Raw genomic sequence first — 27,198 nt, 5'->3', positions numbered from 1 at the left:
TAACTCCTTGTCTTTAGCGAAACAAACATATTCTAGATCTTCTCTCTATATGAATTACTTTACCTGTAAGTTTTCTAGGCTCTGGAATAATTTACCTCAAACTATCCGTATGTTAAACTCTCTCCCATTGTTTGTTCGCTCAATTAATGCCTTTTGCTCCTCTGAAAATGCATTAAATGCTCTAGCGCCTGCAAGTGTATCTTACTCCACAAGTGAGATTATCGGAACTTTAAGTGTTTAATCTCTTACTTGCTATCATTGTTTTGTTGTTCCGTGCTCTTTGCTTTAATCTTACTTTCTCTAGTTGTAGATAATTAACAATAACTCGCTTTGGCACTAGAAATAACCTTACAGAACATCAGGCTATCCACTTAAGAAAAAATGACAAGTTCTCTGGTGTTGCATTGACCTGCCATATATAAACTATTTATCAATACTAAACCAGAAAACATAAAACTTTCTTATATTTCATGTTTGTTCTCTACATTAAATGTTGATTTTTATAACAATCTGATCATGCCTGTAAACTGGTGTGAATTCTGTAAATATTATTTTCAGAATGTATTATTATTATTATTAAAAAAAAAAAGAAATGTATATCATACCAATATTATTAACAGTTTGTTATTTGTTCAGAACATTTCTCTAATGGATTATTTATCCTACTTTGTTTAAATGAGGTGAATAATTAAAAAGAAAAATAAGGCAAAAGTTAAAAATCTTAATGGATATGACTATTGTATGAAATATATAAAAGCATCAATGGGATTTTGCCTGACATATAGGCAAAGCTGACCAAACATCCCATTGACAGGGAACAAAGCATAAATTTTGTCTTATAAATAATACCTTACATACCGTTGCTCACAATCAAAAGATGACCATATGTATGTTTGAAAATAAGATTCTATACTGTCTTTCTTAATCATTAGTTTACATCATTCGACCCAATAAGTAGGAAATAAGAAACAGTGAGGTTACAAACGTTGTCTAAACGAGCTTATCCAAGATATTCGAAATGTTTTACCATGAATGTAACAGTCGATAAACACAGACTTTATTTAGTATTGTTTGTTTGAATCTTCCAATTAATGCTTAGGACTGAAACCGGATGTACCTGCATCCTGGATTCCACTGCTAGTCACTATCCATCTCTGCTTACCATGCTTGTGAATTAAGGCTATATTGAGGCAATACGCACAGTATGCACATATGCCAATCAGAGACTGACCATTTGCAGTCTTAACACATCGATGGGGAGATCCAAACAAAACAATACTAAATGAATTTAAACTTCACCCCATCGCACAAGCAAGTGGCTATCAGGACTCAGTGGCCGAGTGGATAACGTGATGGCGTTTGAAGCGAAAGGTACTGGGTTCGAGTTCCAGAGTGAAAATCAACTCTGAGATGCAGGTACATCCAGCAAACGAGTCCCAAATAGAACGAAACGAGCGTCCTGGATTCCACTGCTAGCCACTATCCATCTTTGCTTATAACACAGACTTTATGTTCATGAGCGATTCTTATTATTATATATAGTGTCAAAAAGAATTTACCAGTCAATTGAGAATATAGATTTTTACATATTAGTGTTAGATCATATACACTATGAAAACAATCCATTCACTTACACATTGCTGCTAAACGATAGAAAAATTCCAGCAAGTCACAACCGTTGAGTGAAAAGACTCTCGTCATTAAGATATGCATAACGAGCGAGTATTCAGACTGGAAAATGTATATTTTTTAAAGTCAAGAATGATCAAAATTCGAAAGCCATTTGAACGATAGGCGGGAGAAGGAAACACTATACAAGATTTGAGATTTAAACAAGAACAGTCGAGATTTTTTCTTTCTCCATATTTTGCCTACTAATGAGTAGACAATATCAATCATTCTAATTTGTACAAATTATTGAAAAATGAAACTCCAGATAAAGAAGGAGGGTTGGGCACGGGGTTAGCAACCTCACCCTGTAGGGAAGAACCTTGATGAAACAACAACAACCAGAAAAGATCATTTAAATCTATAAGGATTAAATGGTAAACGAAAACTACGGTCAATTTTTATCTATATCAAAGGGATTTTACGTTGATTTTAACACTCAATCCTTTTGAAATTCACCGTAAGATGGTTAATACAATAATACTTTTCGACACATGTATCTACCTAGTGTTGGCGGAGTAATCAAAATGCCACATTTCTACTTGAAGACTATACTAATGATTTTGTCCAAAAACAGCAACTAAACTTTGCAATTAAGCTTCGCCGTTAAGAGAATGAAAAGTTACAGAAATTATCTACATGAACTACTACTGATTATTCCATTTGTGACAGATTCATGGTATGTTTAATGACAAATCAAATATAAAGGCGGAGAATACTCACAAAACACTTTATTTTAAAAAAGTGGGAGAAATTATTCCCACAAATAGTTTTGTCATACCAACTAGATTCCCATTAATATTGACAGAACAAAATCCATTTCTCAGCAAGATCTTAAACAGTATACAATTATTCGCATCACATTCATGGTTACATGAATAGACTGAGAACAAGAAAGAGTAAAGGTGGCTAGATTTGTGCAAAAATAACTGTAAGAACGAAATAATTCCAATATTCTAGAAATAATCGATGACTAATATTTATAATTCGCCACTACAAAACTATCAGGTTGAAATAGGTCATAGAATTGATTCAGTCCTGTGTTGTATTAAAATGGTAAGAGATCAATACCTACGCTTGTTAAAGCCTCTTTCATTCGAAAATTCAAACCATACAACTGTATTTAAAAATATGATGTATTTACATGATCCTACTCTGGTAGTCCTGCGTTTAATTCAATAGTCAAATTAGTGTAACTTATGCTTTTTGACTGAAAAAGTAGCTTCCACGTTCACACAAACATTGTAACTAGTAGGACTTAATCACCACCGGACAACTAACACTGAAAAATCTGTGACCATAAAGGTGTTGTAGATTCCATGTATTACAACCATGAAAACAATGATAAGATAGTCTGAACATTACCATCATTCCCCAATCATACATATACTAGTTTTGTATTACAAAAGACCATAAGTAAACGTCTGAACAATGATAATTACTTTAATAATCATTTATATTTATATCTAGTCGAAAAATAAAGTCTTTTCAAAGGAAGAGATTATAAATAGAATATATACAGAATATCAATTAGGATATAAAATAAATTAATTTTCTTTACAAGTTAAAACTTTTCCTTAATTCTGAAAAATTGTCTTCGTTCACTGGAATTCGGCGAATTTCATTAATTGAATCAATGTACTATAGAATGAAAATATAAGAAATGGTACATTATGGAACATCATCACATTTTTTATGTGACATAAATTCAATATAAAAACGTTCCATATCAAATATCAACTGAAGGATACAATTTGAAGGGTAAATATGGAGGTGAAATGCATAAATCCTAAATGAAATCAATAAATCAGTGATACATATCATACATATACATAACCACACCCAATTGCGTCACAAGACAAGCCCTCACATGAAATCCTGAAGGCCAAAGGAGAAGAGGAATACTAAAGAACACATTACGTCGAGAAATGGAGACAAACATGAGAAGAATGAACAACAACTGGATAGAACTAGGAAGGAAGGCCCAGGACAGAGTGGGTTGGAGAATGCTGGTCGGCGGCCTATGCTCCATTGAGAGTAACAGGCGTAAGTAAGTAACATATCAGTGTATCGATACAAATTGATAAGCATATTGTTGGTGGCTGTGATAAGAACATTATTTATGTAATTCCGTAAGCTAAGGTAACTTGATACAGTCAGATAATAATTTTGTCGATTAATTAACAATAAATTGAAAAGACATTAGGTCAATAAATTCTTTACTGTTAAACTGCCTAACTAGAGAAAATAACCTTTAAGCTCTTTAATAACAATTGTTTTATTTGAGTTTGCATAATGTGATGTAATGAAAGTTCACATGTGAAGATTAGTACATAACCTTAACCATATAAAGCTTTCAATACAAGTATTGACAACAAGGTGAACATTATACTATTGCTTAGCACCAATAATACGTAAAAGGCAATATTTGAAAGAAGTAAGCCAGGATAAAACAAAGTTCTGTTTATCTTCCATTTAAGAGATGAACTGCCTTTATTTAAGACAACAATAATAAAGCTTAGACTAGCAACTGATATACTTCGAAAATCATAAATCAGAAGACATTTTTCTGGCATAGAACCTTCTAAATTCTACAGCGCTATCAAACGTACAGAAATACACTTGAAGGTAGTGTAACCCTGTCGTTACAACAATCAACTAGTCCAATCACGCGAGCCATTTTACAAGCTAACATAAAATGTAAATGTAAATCTCAGTCTAAAAATTTCCCCACTTTATCCAGACCAAAAGCATATCAACCGTTTTCGTTGTGGAACGTATGAATGAGGGAATATTTCTATCGACCCGATATACAATACACGCGTAAATCCGAATAGGAGCTATCATTCATTGAGTTTACCGAACCTAAACAACGGAGATTATATAATGATGTATGTTATATACTAGCATACTCTATTAAACACCTAATGATATGAAGAATAATTTAAGGCAGACAAAGATAAACAAAATGATAGTATGAAACAGAATTATTATATATGAGTTTCCACAATGTACAAAAAAAGATATGGGTTAGAGAATATATTTATGCCTAATAACAATTCACTCAACAGTTAGCAATCACACAAAAGGATACTGTGAAACGAAAAAAAACCATTGAAAATAAAACTTACACCTTTAAGAATCCTTTGTTCATGGTTACTCAGTGGTTTTTGTTTGTTTATACTATTAGTTACAGAGCATGACGGAGATTCAGTGGGGTTTGTTGATTTTAAGATCTACGATTTCAAAGCGAAATATATTAGAGAAAATATAATGAATAAAAGGAGATACGACGGAATAATTGTTCAGACTATTTAGTCGTTTCTGAACAGTAGAGTATTTGTGGACAAGCGAAAGGATGTAGAGAAAATATAGGTAATAACGAAGGAATTCATTATTAGCGTTCCAGAATAAGGGAAGTCCCATCAGAAATATTATTACTTTGATTGCTAAAATTACTGAATGCACAAGGAATCCAAACAATAGAGAGAATACACTCCTGTCTACCATCATGTCAATCGTCGGAATATAAGTCACAAAAAATTATATTTGTCAGATATCCCGAATAACATACGACATATGTCCTTCAAAACAAAAATGTTAGTTGAGAGTCGTAGTACCCTCCCCAATTAATATATGCCAGAAAATGTAATGACGGGTGACGTTCCAAATCTGATGATGATACACGGTGTTCAGAACGCTGACACCCCCACAACTGACTACTTGAGTGAGAACACAAGAGTGATCGAGAAAGTATACTGGACTACCGAATAAAATATAATAATACGCATTCATACATATATACCACTCTAACCATTAGGAAATTGGTCTATTTCTTAGCCAATATATTTTACTTGTTCTTTAGGTCACTTCTGATTGCCATCGATTGACCTCATTGAGCTACTTATGATTGGATCTCAAAATCAACTTTCGCTCCTGAAAAATAAGTCTTGCTCCTTGGATTTAACTGAAGGCATTGAGGGAAATTTCGTCTTCTTGATGATCTTCTTGGGGTCTGAATCTCAATTCCTCCGCGCTGATTCTGATGCTTCAAACTGACTGCATCAATTCAATCATCTAGTTGCAAGTCTGAGCTAGGAAGTCCTTTATCTGAATTCAATTGTCTATCGTGGGTGTGGTTTACATGTCGCTCATTAGAAAGCTGATGTTCAATTCTCCTCTCCTTGGGTTTATAATCTCGTCTTCTTCTTTGTGGATATATGCTATCAAATGAAGCCGCAGTCTTCCTTCCGAACACTGACTCAGTAGGGGAGACACCCTTAGGTGAGACTGGATTCAGGTTTATCCCTACTGATTTTGTCGGTCGTGCCCTCACCTTGAGATCACTTTGAAGATCACTAGAAAATTTCTGCCTCCATTAGTGCACCATATGAGGATATCATCACACTTGATTGCAAATAAGATTAAATGACTGATCGAGCATTTTTGAATCCGGATTACAAGTGGGATTAAATGGCCGGCCGAACATTTTTAATTCTGTGATTCAGTTAAGACCCAATAGATTGAAGGATTTGATAATGTGATGAAGGTTTTCTGCATTAGTAAAATCCCTCCTTATGGCCAGTTACTCCATATTTTGCGCATTTATGTTTATTGAATGAATAGAAACGGGAGAAACGCCATGCCCCGTAGTTTCAACTAGTAGGAGGCCTTGTAGAGAGATGTGAATTAGAGTTATGGAACATTAAGCATTCGATTCGGGCAAAGAAAATTTCGCCAATCATGCTTTGCGACATTGATAGTGCGAACTGAATGAGAAATTTCAATCAAATCAAATGAATTAGGATCTGGACGATTGATCATTTTAGTAACATCCTGAAGACACAATATGATGATATTCATTTGTGATATCTTTCAATGTAAGAGTGGGAGTTAACTCGATTTTGCTCAAAATTCTAGTACGAATATCTGAGTCTGACGATGATAAGACACTTGAATTGTTCGTCAGAAAGTGAACGCAACTTAAAACTCTCATATTGCTTATTAACAAATGCTGCATTTGACACAAAATCATCTTTAGGTCTCTTAACAGTTCTAAAGAAATTTTATTTTAATTTCTCTTCATTAGGATCAAAAGAAAAATCGTTGGGTTTGGGTTTTCAATGGTAGTCTTACTTAGGTTAGTTTATGATTTCAATGAAACGTTTTACATAATGATCAGTTAATTGAAAAAATGCTGGTTACAGTTAATATAAAAATAAGCAAGTGAATAAAAAAGATACTCTACTTTCTACACTCTTAAGGCAGTTTTACACTTATTATTTGACAAAAACACTATTTGTATCATTACTACGAAGGATTCAAATTATTCCATTGTTCATAATCTTCACTGAATCATGATCAGTCTTTGTTGACATATGTGTATTGTGGCAAACTCCTTTCAACTATATGAACATAGAAACTACCTTGATGTGGGCAGATAAAAAAATGTAACTGTATTCCTAATTATTGTTTTCTGTAGCGCGGACATCTGACCACTTATGTGTATTCCAATGTACGCGTGAATGTGTGCATATTCAGTATCTCTTTTCATATATTCTCTTATTGGTTGTAGATATACTCAATCAACGATTCATGACACATATACACTCATATATAATTTTGTATATATTCTATTTTATTGGGTGATGTGAGTGCTATACAATTGGTCTGCTAATGCTCATGTAAAAAATAAATTTCAACCAATTTTATATTTGGCTTCCCAATATCTCTAGTGGAAATAAAGTTAACTAAGTGTGATTTAAGGTCGGATTTAGACACTAATTAATAAGTGTTCAGTCATTATAAGAGTATCCTGTGCGGACTGCCTCCATTTAGCCATCTTTCACAAACATTTCTGACTAGCTGTGAAATTCAGGACGCGCGTTCAGTCCTATTTGGAACTCGTCAGCTGAATGAAAATGTTGATGTGCACGCCAAGACTCAAACTCATTACCTTTAGCATCAAGTGTCTAACGTGTTATCGTCCACTGAGTTATTTAGTCCGGAGAGCCACTCAATTGTACGGTGGATAGGATATCAATATCATCATTTGAACACCAACACTAGTAGAATGCAGGTATATCCAGATGACGAGTTTCAAACAGGACAACGTGCGCATCCTCAATATCGCTACTGGCCACAAGTTCATCTATATCACAAACATTATTTGCCTATGAAGCAAACAGAACAATCAAGAGAATATTAACACATAAAACACTAACCAAATTATCAAGAAACTTATGCTAATGAATTCACAGGGCTATACTGTAGCAAAAAAATAAAAATTAGGATACTCACACTACTGTTACTGAAGGAAACTACTTCATGCAGTGGATTACGCTGTCGTTCTCTATGACGAACCATCGGCAGGGAACGGGGAGTATTTACAGGATTACTAGAATAAGATTTTGATCTATTAAGTGAACATGAAGAAAATTCCAGACTTCCAAGTGGACGATTGGTATCTGTCAACGATATACTCGACATAATAGGCGATGAAACAGTTATTGCAGATCTCAAAGCAGTGGGAGAATGAGTTGAAGCGAAATTTCGTGGACGTTTAGCATTAAGCTTCATAAAACATGGTAAACAATGAATTAAAAACGGATTTCTAAAGTATATGGGGAACGAAAAATACGAAACGTTATAGACGAATAACATTTGGCAATGAAAACGACAGTCGGTTAACACTTCACTATCTTGGATGGTTTGGTCGTGTAGCTTTCATCGTCCTTTTGAAAGATATCATCAACACAAACTTCAGGTAGAAGTGAAGTGTATGAATTTCTCCACATGTGATGCATAGCTTGTCCTGTACACCTCTATGTTGATTGCTTTTCGTTGACCTTAAGTTTGTAATTTATCTACGAAAACGAGACTGCTGAAAGCCTTTGGAATAGGTGTTGCTCACAAACCAACAAAATCCCTCCATCCAATCTGTTAAGTCAGCTTACAGTAAACTCTATCAGAGGCTCATAAAGAGCCCCAACCAATCAGCAATTAATTAGAAGCTATGCCACTAAAATAACGAGATCCTGATTGGCTGTTTAACACACTGCTACTATGGAAACTCAAGGTCTCTTAATTACTATAAAACCCCTGTATTTTCTGTACGTAAATGAATCCTGTAGTAAAGCGCTTCCCTCACACTTTGTGCCTTTTCTCTGGTCTTCAAGTCAGTGTATAGTTCTAGCTTGGGGTTACGGAACTAGCTTAGGGAAGCAAACATAGCGTTCACAATCGGCCAGACGTAACACAATCCTATGCAAACCAAAGGATGAAATGACAAAAGAAGACAAACTAAACGTCATCTACAAAATAAATTGTGCCAACTGCGAAAAACACTATATTGGACAAAGTGGACGTCCTCTTCATCTTCGCCTTCATGAAAATCAATTAGCAGTCAAACTCCATGACATATCTTCACTTATATCAATGCACGTGGACAACGGCGGACACACATCCGATTGGAAAAATGTAGAGATTTTTGATAGAGGCAATTCCAAAAACACCAGAGAATGTTTAGAAGCTTGGAACTCAGGTCAATCAGCAATAAACAAGAACATTGAAATCAATCCAAATTGACAACCAATCAGGAAAATTATGCAGAAACATGGGAACAAAAGTCAAACCAATGGGCGATACAACCAAAACAAAGAAGTAAAAAATGACAGATTTAAGGTCAACAAGAACCAATCAACATCGAAGTGTACAGGACAAGCTGTGAACCACATGTGGAGAAATTCAAACGCTTCACTTCTACCCGAAGTTTGTACTGGTGATGTCGTTCGGAAGGACGATGAAAGCTCTACGGCCAAACCATCGAACTCAGAGAACAAAACTCCATCAAAATCATCCATTTGAACTACAAATCTTCTCCACCACTTTACTATCCATTTAGCAAAGGTGGTATGGATGAAACTGTAACACAGAGACAAATTCTAACACGCGTACTTGAGATATGATTGGAAGTAACCCAATAAATATTCGTCCAATAACTAATTTACCAAGTATAGTTCTATGTATTATAATATGGGCTAACTGGCACCTCAAACCTGGAGAGAATGAGATAGGGTATGAACCTGCTACCAACTATTTAAGAGTCTATTGTTTTGATTCACAAGCTTTGCTTTTAATTGGATTACTTGTTAGTACTTGATCTCACTAATTTAATCTACACTGAAGTTTAGAATTGAAACGATGGCAGTAAAAATTTGAAAACTCGATGAAAAACAAAACAATCAATGTGCTTTTAAGCTGACTTTATAAAGGTATCAATTGATTCCCCTGACTAAACATTATTTGATCAACTTAATTCCAGTTTTAAATTGTTAACCTTCGTGAGGTTGTCTGAATTATTTTAGGCAGATCCCTCTTTCACAAACTATTTCACAGACATTCAAGAAAAAAACGATATTTACACTGGGAAAATTGTCAATTTCTCTTAGGCTTTAACTTATTTGATGTACCGTAGTTAATACACTATTGAATATGTACGTTTATTTTCTGTTATTGATAAAAAAAACGTTTAGTCTAGAAACAGACAACGTTTAAAGTTAGGGTTGCTAACGATTTCAATAACTAATTTATTAAGCATAGTTTTCCATATGGTACATTGAAAAAAGAAAGTTGAAAATAGTAATGATTTTGACATACACTGTTAAAATGCAAGAAAGATAATAAAGTCTAGATTGTAATAAAATGATACATACGGAATTACAAGATACACTGATTGGTAACATTAACTAAGGGTTACCGCTTAGTAGATACAAAAAGATTTTTACATCATTTACCTGTAGTTCATTCTCAGAAACTGGCTTCAGAATACGACCAATTAATGGTTTAACCCATGTCCGCTTCGGTGAAAATTTCCTCTTTATTCCTTGAACGAACTAGATAAGTAAAATAACAATAATAATAATATTAATGATATGTTTCTAGTAAGGAATTCGAATTTGTAATTTTGCTTCAACTTCGACAGTAATCATAGACGTGTTAATAAAACGAGAACAAGAGATTAGTGAAATCTGAACCGTATTCAGGCCACTAGTATACAAACAATAAGTGATAACTTCTTGTGAATGAACTAACGTCATTGTAGGATTTCCTAATGGAATGATAGACTGGTCCGAAAAAAATACTGCTGATGTACTACATTCACAACGTCCATCCTTTTCTATAAATTTAATCATTTGAAAAAAAATACTATTAATTTGTCCATATCCTAGAACTGTAATGAGTACTGTGTTTATCGATTTCGCAAACGTGAGTTAATAGAATAATTAACTATAGATCTTGAAATTTTACAAAAATCCCATTGGCTACGTTTGTTTGTGACAGAACTATCGAGAAAACAGTTTTAAGATCAAGCCTAGTATTTGAGAACTTAGAACGACTGAGTTTCATAATATGCAGTATGAATATCTGACTATGACTAAAAGAAGTGTGATGATAATTGTGTTAGATAAACGCAAAAAAGACGCGGTATCAAACCACTAAGTATCAATTTGGTCCATGAAATAAGAACACTTTTAATCAAAGTTAGTCATAAGTTTCTCCATAAACTGTCATAATGGAAATTCATTAAAATCTAAGATATCAGACATATAGCATATTTATAATGCAATAATAAAAACGAAACATTAAATAATGAATGACGAGAACTAACTTGAACAACTGAGTCCCGTACACAATCAACAATGGATGGATCCTTATGAAGGGATGGCAGTGTTGAGTTTACGATTACATCAACACTTTGACCTGAAAATGAAACAGTATCATTAATGTGATTTGACAAGTAAATATGTAATTTTCTGATTGAAATCATGAGTCACTTAAAGCTAGACCACCATGGAAAACCTGGAAGCACTGAACGGCCGTTTCGTCCTAGTGTGGGACACCTCAGCAATGCACATCCACAATCCCGCACCGCGAGATTCGAGCCCAGGACGTATCGGTCTCGCGTGCGAACGCTTAACCTCTAGACCACTGAGCCGGCATCCAACGGTGAGATAGTAACTCACTGAAGACAATGGTTGCTCGATTTCGGGGATTGGTGTTCTAGCTTTAATTGACTCGTGATTTCAATTATAAAATTACTAAATATCTCCACAAAAACCCCCTTCTGAAAATAAATGTGTTTATATACTTAGATTTTTGAATCATACGTGCAATGTGAGAGCTAATGATACCAACCATTGAATATGATTGTCTAGCAAGCAATAAATAAAAGGTTCGCAGATGCTTACGTAAATCAACTCTAAAGACTATGACATCACGAATGAATGAAAGCCCTAAGTTCAACAGCTACTTGCGTTCCTCTAAACCAACTACCGTGTTGGGAGTGGGAAGTGACTAACATACACATCCCAAACACCTTGACAGACAATGGTTCATAAACTCATGAAAAATATTTATGTTGGAACGGCTTACGAGAACTACGACGGAGCCTTCAGGGGCCCTAGAGGAGCCGAAGAGCCCCATCCAATTAGAACGAAATAGAGCTTTCTAGAATATCAACGTAGCATGCTACTGTTGGTCAGTAGCATAACATGCCTCTTTGAGGATTGACTGGATTATAATGCTGATTTAACAAACGCTAATATCTATAAATACCCATGATTTTCTGTACATTTTGATTCTTGCCCAATAAGCACTTTCTCCAGTCTTTCTTCTGTCTTCTCATTTGCGACTTGGGAGGGTTCTAGAGTTCGAGTGCTCAAGTTGTACGCAGTATATTAAAAATCAAAGCTCTAGATATAACAATTCACAATGGTAAACAGAAAAAACAGTTAAAATAAAGCGTACTGAAAACTTCGAAAGATAAAATAATACAAAACAGTAGAAATGTTGGATCTATTTACCATTCATATTTCGTTCATCAGTATTGGAAACAACAGAATGATTCGTTAAATCAGTGTTATTACACACCCCACAGGTTGATTCAAGCAGTGAGTCGGTTATCTGGAATAAGATGGAAGAAATAAAATAAGATCAAATGTTAAACACAATAAAGAAGTATCTCCAGTGGAACAAATGTATACTACACCTTAAATTTTGAATGTTCATTATTACCTGGAACTTTTAAAGACAGTTTTATGTTTCAAAAGTAGATACATGAAATAAAAACGTCCTAAAAAAGGGGTAGACAAATTCACTAAAAACAGACAACCACAAAAACTGATAGTTCACCAAAAATGTCAAAGCATACGGTTTAAAGAAGAACCCCTGAAAATTACAACTATATTTCATTACAAAACAATCAGTCAATAATATCTAGAACGATTCTACAGGTAATTTACTGTACAGGTAAAAAGTAGATGCCATAATATAACTAATACATAGGAAATCGAGAACAATTTCAACCATTTACAATACATCTTAAGAAAAATAGCTAAATATATTTCAGCTGTTTAGAGTTTAAATATGAAATGATTTTTAAAAATAAGAACCTTGAAAAAATATGGAATTTCGGATTAATTCTCTCATTTTTATTAACGTTACCTACTAACCAAGAGACAAATGAATATATGACATTATCATAATTAATAGCTCACATGTTAATAACAAACACTAACCTGTCCATTTGAGTTAATTTCCATAACTGAAGAATTTGAAGTTTTCAGAATTGAGAAATCACTTGCTGATATAATAATAATAGTAATAATAATAATAATAGTATAGAAACGAAATTTTAAAAGTACTATCTGAAAGATCCTAAATTCGAATTTCAAGAGGAATGTAATTAATGGGCGTGTGTGTGTAGGCTGCACACGACTTCCAGTAATTTCGCTCAGTTAAAAGAGAACATCACTAGGATTTGATCTAAAGTAAAATTGGGCCAAATCCTAGTGATGTTCTCTTTGACCACAGATGCCTTAGAAATAGTGCTCGCATCTGCTGGGATAACCGGGTAAGTAATAGCGAGGTTAGACGCAGGGTATTAGAGAATGATGGTAAATCAGTTGATGAGGTCATGAATCTTCATCGACTGAAATGGTTGGGCCACGTGTTACGTATGCCTGAACACCGATTACCACGACGCGCCATGCTGACTAGTATTCGGATGGTTGGTAAAGAGTTAGGGGCGGCCAAACCAAAACGTGGCATCAATGTTTGAAGTCAACAACTTCTAGTCTGAGCCATGTTGCTAGATACAGACTACTTAGTTGGGGTCCGCGTGACTATCGTAACCAATGGTTGGAGACTCTAGGTGACATGGCTCAGGATCGATCACAATGGCGCAGGTGTATATACTCTTTATCTTCCCTTAAACCTTGAGATTAAAATTGCTTCATATCCGTCTTCCTTCCTATACTATATCCTTATACACAACCTATCTTTTATATATTACCACCACTAAATTAACTACTATGAATCCAGTGTTCATCTTGTTGTGCTAACGAGGTGTGGCAACTTGGACCGATGTATATTTGTGCCTGGTTCTACGTTGTAGCTGACTGACTGACCGAAAGTAAAATTGTAAAGTCTTTACGATTAGTTTTTTAGAAAATGACTTGAAACGATTTTCGGTAATTGATACCTTTAACCGACTTCATTAAATCTTGAAACAGCATGATTTCGCGATTTTCCTTGAACTGGTTTGCTAAACACAAAATTACTAGCCAACTGATATCTAAAATCATATATACCTAACCAAATTAACCTTGAAGTAAAGGTTTATTCATATCACCACCTTTATCAAGTGACAGGAAATTGATACGATCTGTAGTTCGACTCAATTACAATATACGCATGCTTCGTAAACACGTGTCTCGATTGATATGCAAAATAAGAAAATCAAGAGTGATTGAAAAACTTGAGTGTAAAATCCCATAACAATGAACACAAGTTATAGATGTTTATATGCTAGTCCTGACTGACACATATAACGACATGAAAGCTAAGACGCTGATTAGGTACATAAACCACTTTTCTTAATAGCATGCTTCATCCGCAATTTCTCACCTACCGTGCAGTCTCGAGACATGCGATCCCATCTGGCTTTCACAACATGTGACGTCTAAACTCATCGATTTATCATCTCCCTCTCCTGCGAGATGTTTTTGCTGGCATTTAGTCGAAGTGAGGGGACATCAATCATTGACTTCTAACGAGAACTGTGCAAAGAGCTGTAGACTTATTGGTTATTAGTCAAAAAATAAGCAGGGATATTCTACTTATAAGTCAAGTGTAACGGGTATTTAAAAACTATAACGTCAGTAATTAAATAAATAACTTACCATCCTGAACAGAAAAATACTGAGTACTGGGTGAAGATAATTTATTGTCTTGAGATTCGGAAACTGGCGCCTGTTTAAAAGTTTGAGATAAGAAAAGTTTAAAATCGTATCAGAAAATTCAAATATACGACTCAATAAGAAAAGAAAATATAGCAATCTAAGCTCGTGCTACGTATTTCGACAGAAAAATATGCAAGGTGGTATGTAGAGTAAACTGAAGTGTAGTTCAAATCATCAGTTAGAAAATATTGCTTATACATATCGCAACTTTGCCAGTTATACATTTGTTATAGTTTTCATGAATAACTGGGAAGGAGAGCCCAAGATAGAGTAGGTTGAAGATTCCTGGTTGGTGGCATACGTTCCACGATGGGTAACAGGCGTAAATAAGTACCACAAACATATAAGCACTTTGACTCAATTACTATTGTTATTGATAATAACGAACATTTTTCAACTTGAAAGCTCACACTAAAATCTCCTACTTAATAGCTTTTACCTGTAGTGTATCACATACACGTCCAATAACTCCTAGACAGTCTGATGAGTCATTTATGCTTTGATAATTCATTTTACCCATTATCATGAACGGCACTTTCTGATTTCCACCGATTATTTGTATACAAACTAACATGCAAAAATTTTTTTATAACACTTTATCTCACATAAAACTTATTGTGTACCTTTTGGAAGTGAAAACACCTAAAAGAAACTTTTTCTCATTGAAATATTTGGTTTAAATCAGAGTTATGTTAACCTATTTCAAAGGCCTGTAAGTTCTGATATCTGAAGTATTTCAGTCCCAACAAGTCATTCCAACTAAGGTCTGTCAGTTTGTTTTTGTACTTGCAAAAGCTTTTCACTATCTCTCCATGGCTACTCTTCGGAACTTTGTTTACTTTGAACGATATCAATACTAACGAAGTCTGTTATATTCTGAATTATATAATTCAATCAATTGCTGAGTTAGAATCCTTGGATGGATTATATACCAATCAAATATTTTTTTGATAACACAGTAAAATAGCACGATTTGTTTAGACCAATCAAAAAGTCATCAAGATAAAACGTAAAAGTATAACAACCTATATACTGTATAATAAAACAAATGATAGAAATAAGCAGACAATAAAATTTTGAACAGCAACGATATTTTATGAAATCGAGTCTTACCTGAGGATGTGCTACTTCGGAAGTGATTATATCTGTATTATTATTTTGAGATAATCTCGCGAAAGGCGTTAATATTTCACTCGTCATAAAACTGTTCGAGAGATTTTTAAGTTCAATAGAGTAATCTATAATAACATGAAAAATTGAGTTAGCAGATTTATTTTGCTCTAGGTAATTTTATTAAAATACTCGTATCATTACTGATGATCGACAAACATTCAATCAGAATGATCATTCAAATAAGTGTTGGAAGTAACATGCGAACCTCAGAACAGAGCCACTAGTGTTAGGATTGTTGAATTTACGTATCCACACCTTAATCAACCACTAGAAAAAATTCATCATTCAGAATCAGTTGATAATTCTCAATTCCGAGTATACTTTCTCGTTTATAAACTGATGTGTTATGCTTTTACGACTAACTTTAGGATGTGATCGGGATATCTTTACTTCCAATTGGTCCAGAATCCATACCCTTCTATTCCCTCATTGAGTCGAACAAGAGAACACAGTGAGCAAATAAACCTACCGTTGCTTAGTCGTCCAATAATTCACTCCTTCAGTCACCATAACTTAAACACCCATGAGATTATATACATTAATTCACAGAATACACCACACCTCATATAAGAAATCATAAGGAACAGAAAACGTATAACAATAGTTAATGAGTCCCAGAAAAAGCTAAAATACAGGGAACATAAAAACCCGACAATCTAATTACTTAGTGATTATTCAATAAAGAAACAAATAATAGTTCTTCGTAAAATGGTTGCAAAAGTTATAAATCTAATATTCGTTCCATTGCAATAATTATCTAACCAATAACTTTAACAAGATCAGAGGACGAAAAGTATGATATAGTATCACATTTCAAGGTTTAGAGGTAAATAAAGATGGGATGAATCTATCTCAGTGTAGGTGATACTGAGTCAAAACACTCGAGATCTTAAACCACAGGTTACGATTATCGTGAGGCATGCAACTAGAAAATTTACACTTCCCGTAAACAGTTTAAATTAAGAGTCAATTACAATATGGACTGATGATGTCCACCCTGTTAACTTGCTGCTTGTTTTCAAGAAAGATTTAAGATATATCAAGGGTACGTACGAATAAGAAAATAATGTCTCCAAACATAATAAAAATAGAGAGTGACTCGTATGGAGAGCTTTGGAGCGGAAAACTGTTTAGATCTACTATAGACAATTCATATTAGCTATTTTTAACATACATTCAAACAAAAAAGGGAAACAAAAATACTTTTCACTTTAAATAAGCATTCATTAACTTAGTATTTATATTTGACTCTATAATTTATTTCGTATATAAATAATTCCTTGACCCTATTCGAACAATAGTGATATTAAAAGCTATACATCCAATGTGATGGGAAGACAAGTGTATTAGCAGACAAACGGAATAATCGCGTAAATTTATTGTTGGAATTGGAAATACCAATCAACTCGTTGAATAATTCTGTGCCTCAGCTTATATGTTTTTTCAAACGGATGAAGGGCAATATCAACGAACGAAGATAGACAACTACACATAACAAATGTACATAGATGGTTATAAGAAGTTGTATATGAATGCATACAACATAACCAATAGATATGACTATAATGACTTAAACGAGGATTACATAAGTGTTCCGATTTGTATCAGTTTACACAAGCCCTTGGTATCAAATCTGTTATGTCAACTTGGGATTAATTGTAAATTATTATTTCCATTTGGTCAAACAGCTTCAATGGTAAAATATAATAAGTAAACCGATAATAGATTGTCTGATCAACAGTGGACAGTTTGGGGAGAATAAAACTGAGTGCAAAAAAATGTTACTTTTGATGTAACTTTTTCTCCATCACTTAACTGGATCATTTTCCAAGTGTAATAGAATGAAAAACAGATGATGGATTTCGGGAATGACAGAAAAATGGGAAATAACGATCGCGCTTAATTTAAATGGAAGTTACTGGAGTCACACATATTCACCTTGGTAAAACTGTACTATACGAGTGATCTTAAGACCAACAAATCAGATGCTTGCTAATAAGAATACAAATTTTGTGAAAGAGTTAGGGTTTTTATCACGAACTGACATCAGTTATGATACAGGTCCTAAAATCAAGTTCCCCATCTTAATTTTTAGAATAATACGTAAATCGTTCATCATTGGCATTGGTTGGCTAAAAGTGGTGGGATTTCAAGGTTGTTCGAAGGTATAATTCAACCTTACTTTGACTTCTTATTCCTACCATCCTAGCATTAACACATCCTGAATCGCACTGTTCATTCCACAAGAAAAGCAATCTACACAAAATACAAAATCCAGTCAAAAACATGATGTCCATCAACAAGCTATCCATAATGGAGTTTTAAATTTGCGCTTATATTTAACATCGACAATCTCGATGTCAATTAGTCGCTCAAGGGCGTCCTTACAATATAGTTTTGCCCCTACATTATCTGCACTATTTGTTCACACAAATACTGAAACATAAAACACATTGTGACTTTTTCATAACTGCATGATGCAGCCAATCGAAAGCACTATTGAAATATTACCTTTCTACAAATATATATGAAAATTTAAGCAATCATTGTATTAGACTTAAACCAATGTCAGTAATTTCCTACCATCATTGCTATCGAAGAGATCCTTGAAAAGTGATGAGTCTTTTGAACAGGGTGAGGTTGAATGCATCATTGGAGCTTCTGTGATTGGGATATTCTGTTTGAATAAAAAATAAGAGTTCCAATTCAGACATTTGAAAACACAAAAAGTAAGAGCATTTCTTTCCAACCAGCTTTTAAACCTGGGTGCACATTAATATGTCATAGAATAAATGACAAAATTACAACTCAGGAAACTTTATGAAGATAATGATGGATGACTATAGTAAGAATTAAAAGGTGTATATGAATAGGGGGTTGATACGATGTCTAAAGATTAAACCTAACAGTCAGCTCTTCATTAATTAAAGAATAAGTGACCTGCAAATTAATCTACCCAAATCACCTATGACATTTTACCATGCTTATTTTTTGTTCATACTTTGTGTATAAGTGTGTTATTTTATTGCATGAAAAACCATTCACCTGCCTAGTGGTCTTGTCTTTGATTTCCAATCATTCAGGGGCGTAGGTCAATTATACGGTCTTGTGAGTAGCCATTCCTTCAGTCATATTATATCGTTGAGTTAATCTATTGATTAGTATTCTAGTCATCGATTCTAACATTCAACATTTCGACTGAACAAATAACAGAAATCCTCATCCACAACAGGAGTACTTATAATATCCAAGGCTATTACTTAGTGAATGAATCGAAAGATGTAGTTACAAAACCGATAAGTTGTATAATGACCAACAAAAGTCACGAAAAAATTTCTACGGGGTTGAATATTAATAACAGTTACGTAAGAACAAAAGGATGAATATTAGTAATAATTATGTGAGAACTAAAACCCAAGAAGTTTAATTTGGAAGATAGAAAAGAAGTTGAAGAATGATATTACATTGGTAACTCAGGGTAACCTGTATCGGATTAAAGCTTAAGTCGTACTGATTACCAAGGTAGTGAGGCTAATACGATAAATTTCTCTCCAATACATATTACTAGTTTCTGCACATGTACCCCAATGTTCTCGGCTGTTTACAGCACACTAAATGGGATACGATGAACAACTTGAAAGAGTGTATTTAAGTCAACTCCATATCCGATATGAATCAAGTGATGAAAAATGTAGCCTTGATTAGTTTAATAATTTTGTATATGCATATAAATATAACTGTAAAGCCCAATGAGGATCTAATCTGAAACAACTTACATCGTTAAGAAAGATTAAGCTGAGAAATAAAAATTCCAAATTATATTACACATTGTATCATGCACTAAAAATAATTATATCGATTTAGTGCAAAAGTACTGAAAAAGCCTGTTTATAACATTTTTTTATTCTGTCTATTCTAGTTATTTGCTAGTGGGTTATCTTTTCATGACAAATCATGTTAACATGTAAGTCGTTTTAGTGATTAGCCCAAATTATCTCAAGTGTAACTAAAAAACAAAATACAAAGAACTCAGCCCATTTAGTAAAATTTATATTTTTCCTTGTCTACATTCGTACAGGGAAACAAGCGAATGGATAAAGTTTTCTTAAAACTGCTAAAATAATCACTAATACACTTTTAGATACAATATGAGATAAAACTTTAAACAATGAGATGGAAAATTACATTCGAATGTGGAAAAAAACTTGTAGAAAAACTCACTTCTTTATTTTCAATAACTGTTGGAGAATTTGTGACTATATAATTTGTTGGCTTGTCAACAGCGAAAACACCAGGCAAGCTATCAACAATAAACGACGTTTTAGGCGATGGTTTTAAAGGAGAGTAGTGTTGAGGAGGATTTTCTGTCGGATGTATATTAGAGCATGATCTGGGAAAGTCACTGATAGAATAAAATCAAGAATTAGGTCAAAAAATAAGTGTTTTCTTCTAAATCCAGTTATAAAACAAACTGAACACAGAAAATGGTATTCTCAGTTGAGTCAACTGAGAATTGGCCATAGTTATTTAGAACGATAAATAAATTTAGTTGATTTAAAACATTGGTTTGCGCGCATAGTACAGACGACAATTCAATCAAAAAAAATCCCGTTCAGGTGACATAACCAGTAGCTAATACTAGTTCCACAATAGGAAATTGTTGGAGTTCGTTAACGAAACGAACGACGCCGTAACAGGTTTTAGTATAAAGGCACAAAGTACTGACAAGTCATGGAAATAACCACCTCCTGAAATCTTTCCTTGTAGGAACAATTCGTACAGTGAATAACAAGGCTTCAACCACATAGGTTTCATCAGAGGGTATCTTTTATTGGTGCGTAACCCACAACTCACGAAACATACTACAAGTAAAACTCCATCGGGTGAAGCCGCATGTAATGTTTTCAGTTGGTATAGCTATTTAATTGCTCTGTATACATATAGCTAACTCAACACATTTCAATATATAATTTCAGCGTAGGATTCATTCATTTTATGCAAACCACTAACGGAAATTCAAGTCAAATTTTCTTTGACAGAAAACAATTTATCATCGGTAATCAATTAAATATAGTTCATACCATTTATTTTTATTAGCATCAACACGTTTCTTCTTGGGTATGGTTTTTTTCCGTACTGGTGAACTAAGAAGAAGGTAAATATAACAATACATAGAGACTTACCGTGAAAGAATATGGTTTTTATTCGTGTTGTTAATAGCTTCAGTCCTAAAATAGTTGATACACAGACATTTATCGGAGTCAAAATAAAATGAAAGTTTTGCTCTGAGAAAATAGTATGATACATCTAAAAGCTAATTGCCCCGTGATTACTGTAAAAACAACTGACTATAAAACAGGAACATACCAGATACATCGTTTAACACTTTAAAGAAATAAATTTTGATAGTTCAATAAGACGGGACGAAACCACTGTTCGATCTATAGAGCGTAAAACAAAATTAAATATTCACTGAAATCATGAGCCAATCAATGTTAGAAAATCACTAAAAACCTGGGAGCACTAGACGGCCGTTCTGTCCTAGTATAGACCCCTCAGCAGTACGCATCTACGACCCCGCACGTGGCAATTGAACCCAAGACTTTCGGCCTCACGCGCGAACGCTTAACTTCCAGACCACTGAGAGGGCATCAATCCACGATATTGAGCGACCGTCTTCCATTGTTGTTAGATCCCAGTGCTTCCAGTTTTTTAGTGGCGATCTAACACTGACCAGTTCATGATTTTAACGAAACTCAACAATCTCCACAACCCTATACTTAAAATAGAATATTGCTGATTAAGTAAAAGTCAACTCAAAAACGACCTACGGCTAACAGCTTGTTACGCCTGAAGGAAGTTACCAAGAAGACCAGGAATCACTAACGTCATATTACAATTGCAACGAGTTTACCAAGACTAATGTATTCGGCTTTGAGTCACTCATGTTTTGCGTGAGGGCGAGAGATATTACATGGTTGCGCAAACCGGAGATGAGGCAGGGTTCGCACCCTAGGCCTATCGGTTGACCGTTTGGTGTGTTGTCATTATCAGAAATGTATAAACGGAAAGGCTTAATGGGGCAGGAACTCGTGGGATTAAACCAGTAAACAATCTGCTATCCATATGCCTTGCTTCTGTATAACACGACTATATACATGATCCAGTCACTCATTTATAAATAACTCGATATAAAAACTCACACTCCAATCATCTGAGAGAAAACTGTTGCATCGGTATGAAATTCCTGGATAATTGAAAAAGATTCAATAAAAGCAAAGTGCTCCTTCTGAAAGATGATCATATTATTGAGTAATGAAAAAAAAACCTTCTCCTCAAGATACTGAATAGAATAGCTCAAAATTCTAATTAACCAAAAGCAGGTTTCGATAACGCGTATACGGCGACTAAGCCTGTGCTAGCAGAAAAGCAAATATTATAGATATACCTGCACTTGGGTAAAGGGTCGCGTACATAGGACACGAATTTTGCACTAATCCATAAGTTACCATCATAGATCCTAGGATACTAGAAACATCGAATTACAAGAAACTTTTTACTTGATTAGATGTAGACAGTACAGCAAAAGGTTCCTCTACGTCACAGCAAAGAAGGCTGCCCATAGTTGATCGACTTGCCATAAAAATAAACGGAGTAACTCGAAGTAACTGAATTGCAAGTCGTTTATCAGGAACACACCTCGCCCAGTGTGCATTCAACTTTTTTTGAAGTGAACCAGTCATACTTCCAAAATCTGAAAAATAAGATTTAGTATTGAAAATTATGACAAAATTATCTGAACAACAAAATTTGTTGACCAATGATTTCAGAGGCAGGCGAAATGGCATAGGAAGCGTGGTTTCATTTACCTATGTATAATTCAAAAATTCCCAGTAAAGAAACCATTGGAATACACTAAACAAATTATTGAATAACAGCACGAACGAGGCCAACGAATATGTGAATAAATCAAATAGAATCTATCTTTCCTAGATGAACGCATCAATTGTAGGTATTTAGAGTACAATTACAAATGCAGCCTGGTATACTGATGAACACTTTCAGGGCGGTGGTTCAGTGGTATACGCTTTTGACTAAGCCACAAGTCCGAACTTTGCAATCACGTAGTTTTACGAGCCCTGACACTGACAGTATGGATCAAGGGAAAGCGCACAGACATATAACACCCAATGGGTTAGTGATAATATCCCACAAGGCCAGAATAGTTATTAAGACAAAATGCGACAAAACCCAAATCAATGATAGAGTACTTGTTTGGACCACATCACCTATCTAAGAAGTTTCGTCATCCATGGAGGATCAGTACTTGATGGAGTCACGGTACAAATTCAGAAACTTAAGTTGGTTTTCGCTGGCTTGAGGAGTGGGCAATATTACCGTCTGCTAACCAAAGGACGAGTTTGCTACACTGCAGTACCCATCGTTCCACGTCATAGTTTTGAAGCGTGTCCTTTAAAAATAGATACTTATGTTGCTAGTATTTGATCGTAAGTACCTTTGAAGCGTTCCCCATGTTCGGTGGGACCACCTAATATAGGAATTTAGAGGATAGATACAGGGTACCAAGTAGGGATAGCTAATTGGTGGATGAGGCTGTCTTCGTTGACTAAGACGTAACGTTTGTATGTTAAACCACCACCCACCTCAACGAAGGGCGTTTGCTGATGTAGGAATCGGTCGGAACAAGATTGAAGACGGCCTAAATAAAACGTGGCATTAGATCATAAAGCCACTGACGGTTGGACCGAGTTAAGATTTTGCGGACAGATTGTTTGGGCTCCGCGCGATTACCGTAACCAAAGATTGGAAACGTTAAATGACATGGCTTAGAATTGTTTACGCCAACGTTCTGACTCCATTATGAATTACAGTGAACAAACCATGAAATATAAATACTCCATTTATTCTTGAACACCATACTTAGGCTAACCCTGTTGGGCAACGATTGTGATAAAAGCTAAATACAATTTTAATAAGGATTTGTTTTACTTACGCAGACAGACGGTAAGAATTACAACATGGAGAAAGGATTCCCAGCCTATTCGATTTTATCGAGCGTGACTTAACATTTATAGTTAGACAGAAAAAACGCTGAAGACATGTGACAAATAGAGTAAGTGATAAAAAAATACAGGAACAGATACACTCATATAGAGGCAATCAATGTAACAAGTGAACAACTGGCAAGGTATGTGTGTATATAATGTCCAAAAGCTGAAATAATTTACGTGGGCTTGAAATAGTACTCAATACGACAAAGCCGCGGATGCGTACATGCGTTCACTCTTTCCCTAGGCCCTGCGTTTCAATTAAATCTTATGGATTTTAGTGTGCAAATCCGTTCTCCCGAATCATATTGTCTTTGTCTAATCTTTTATGCTACTACTGATAATGTTACAACCTTTACTACTCTAGAATTTTACTTGACAATTTTATCTTGCTGTACTAAAGTGGCGTGGTAACTTGAGCCGATGCACATGTTCCAGGATCTATTTTACATATGACTGATCTCTAGGAACCGATCCCTCACCTAGAAACTGAATAATCGACCTAGAGTACACAGATGAACAGAATAGAGACTTAATAACTATCGACCCGTTTGTCTAGCCAGTGTGATTGTCAAACTTTATTTATTTAAACACATAAATATTGGTACAAAAAGCACCAGATAAATATGCGCCTCACAAATCTCATTTGATTTGTGTGAGGGCTGTGATACTGTCCAGGTGCCCAGACTGAAGCAGGTGGTTTTCTTAGGGGGCCACACCCGGAGCCTTTGACCTGAAGGTCTGATCCACAAGGCAGTGGAGCATCGTGAGGAGATGCAGTCCCATGGTAGCCGGTGACCAACAATAGGTTCACACGCCATTCGTTCCATCAGGATCCTGGAGCCCATGTGCACCATTGGTTTGGAATCAGGGTTTTCCAACTCCCCTAGGTGGACCCTCCATGTCCATCAACCCGGTTAAAGCGCCGGACATTCGCTTTTTGTCCTCTCACTCTCATAAACAACACCCCCGCCACGAAAAGGCAGTGAGTAGGACTTCCCTGTCAGAGGCTATATATTCGCGTGGCCATGTGAGAGCATTTCGAGAGGGAGAGCGGACTCTCCCCGCTCTCGGCCGTATCAGGGCATTTGGGGGCTGGCTATTCTAAAGTATGTGGAAGAGAATAATCTTTTATCCAGGAAACGTGCTTTTAGAAAAGGCTTTTTTGGATTGCATGTATGTTGACAGATTTAATATTCACGGATCGAAGTAAAGTCTTCGACAAGGTCTCTCACACTGGTCTTAAAATTGGAAAGTTTTGGGATCCAATATGAAATCATAAAGTGGACAAGTGACTTTCGCAATGAAAGGAGACAACAGGTACGGGTAAATAAGCTTTATCAACATGGGAATCACTAGGAAGTGGAGTAACCCAACGTACAATCCTCGGCCCTTTTTTTACGGTATGTAAATGACTTACCAACTGTACCGAAGTCATCTGTTCTACTCTTTGGAGATGACGGATGTGTTAGAATGAGTTCAACGGCGACGGGCCAAAATGGTGGAAGACCTCGTTGGCCCATCTTATGAAGACAGACTAAGACGCCTTAACCTATTTCCTTTATCTTACCGCAGGTTGTGGAGTAATTTAATACTGGCTCATTGTATAGTCAACGATAATCTTGGTATTAACATGTCTCATCTTTTCCTTCCATCCAGGGCTGATCGTCTGAGGACATTGTAAGAGAGTTCAAAAACCGAGATCAAATCGTTTAAGTCTGGAGTTCTGTTTTTCGCACCGGGTAGTGAATTACATGGACACGTGATATCAGCACGTTTTGTTAATACAAAGCGAGATTGGATCTCCATAGTGCTACAAACTGCAAGGATTAAAATAGATCGATTTACCGTCTATCCTTACTACCGAAGACTGATGATGCGGGATTAAATTATGGTCACATTGATGACCAATAACTGTGAAGACTTCATGCCAAAAAATAGATGCTAAAAGACGCTGAAGATATAGCATGTAAAATAGACAACAATATATTACGCTTTCTCTAGAGATAATTACCCTACACCTGACTAGAACATACTTCCTGTTAGAAAACTTCCTCTTTTATGCAGCCCTAATGTACTGTTTCACAAAATAGGTTATACTTTTGCCTGGTGGATGAGAGAAGGCTGTGTCCAGAATTCCCTAATGCTTCAAATTAAATTTTTATGTTAAACAAACTCCAATTAACAATTTTGTGGGCCAGAAAAGGATGTGGACTGAAACACGTTGGACGTGGAAACGAGACCACATTCATCATGGACCTGGAACTCGAGATGAGAAAGTTGGCCCTAAATGTCGGATACCCCAACGTTTCTTGACAAGAGACTTACTACTATGATTACAGTCATAATATATACTGTTAGGCTCATCTACATATATTTAGGTCTGCGAAATTACCTACCAGGACTGACGCTTCGATTGAGCAGCCAAAACGCTCAAACAACCTTATAATTAAAACCTAGAACCATCTCCCTTTATCCCACACTACAACGCACGTGAACAGACACCACCAGGCCTATCTGTTGACCGTACGTCAAGGTCACGACAACCAAAAGCAGTGTAGTTGAAACTTAGATCATCGCCAATATAACGATGACCAATAATGACATTTGTCATTCATTGAAACTCTACCTTTCACTATATTATGTTGTTTATCTCGTGTATGAAGCTGAGCCGCAATTTTCCGATAACAGTAGCTAGTTGTGGATAACTCTCTCAATTTATCATTTAAGTCTACAATTTCACAAACATTTCTAGCCTTCCAAACTCATATAAAAACGTCCAACATAGTTTCCGTAAATCGAAAATGCTAATGACTTGGTGCACTATTTAAAAGGACAGTTTCAGAGTAGAAATATACTCAACGTTGTCACGTCAAATAAGTGTGTCGTAGTCCAGAATAACTCCCATATTTGCGTTCATGTATTCAATGAACTTGCCATATTGTGACGTAACTTTTATCGAAAAACTAGATTGTGTTGTAACT

At 35.2% G+C, this 27,198-nt stretch overlaps 1 protein-coding gene and 1 non-coding gene across 2 annotated transcripts; one reads left to right on the top strand and one right to left on the bottom strand.

Moving 5' to 3' along the window:
* The first annotated feature begins 1,329 nt into the window (after positions 1 to 1,329).
* On the top strand, positions 1,330 to 1,398 carry Smp_tRNA_01369_Pseudo_TTG.1.1. Its single transcript has one exon. It is a non-coding gene (tRNA).
* A 4,965-nt stretch (positions 1,399 to 6,363) lies between these two features.
* Positions 6,364 to 26,828, bottom strand: Smp_151110 (hypothetical protein; the record flags this gene model as incomplete). Its single annotated transcript, XM_018790909.1, has 14 exons — positions 6,364 to 6,504; positions 7,969 to 8,241; positions 13,248 to 13,312; positions 14,913 to 14,982; positions 16,086 to 16,210; positions 18,729 to 18,822; positions 20,367 to 20,547; positions 21,227 to 21,289; positions 21,329 to 21,373; positions 22,349 to 22,434; positions 22,474 to 22,552; positions 22,594 to 22,673; positions 22,706 to 22,899; positions 26,708 to 26,828. The coding sequence occupies 14 exons, from the start codon at positions 26,826 to 26,828 to the stop codon at positions 6,364 to 6,366; spliced, it is 1,617 nt and encodes a 538-aa protein (XP_018647372.1).
* Between the last annotated feature and the right edge of the window lie 370 nt (positions 26,829 to 27,198).

This window comes from Schistosoma mansoni (assembly GCF_000237925.1).
Source record: "Schistosoma mansoni, WGS project CABG00000000 data, supercontig 0244, strain Puerto Rico, whole genome shotgun sequence".
Lineage (NCBI taxonomy): Eukaryota > Metazoa > Platyhelminthes > Trematoda > Strigeidida > Schistosomatidae > Schistosoma > Schistosoma mansoni.
This window is presented reverse-complemented; position numbering and strand designations above follow the sequence as displayed.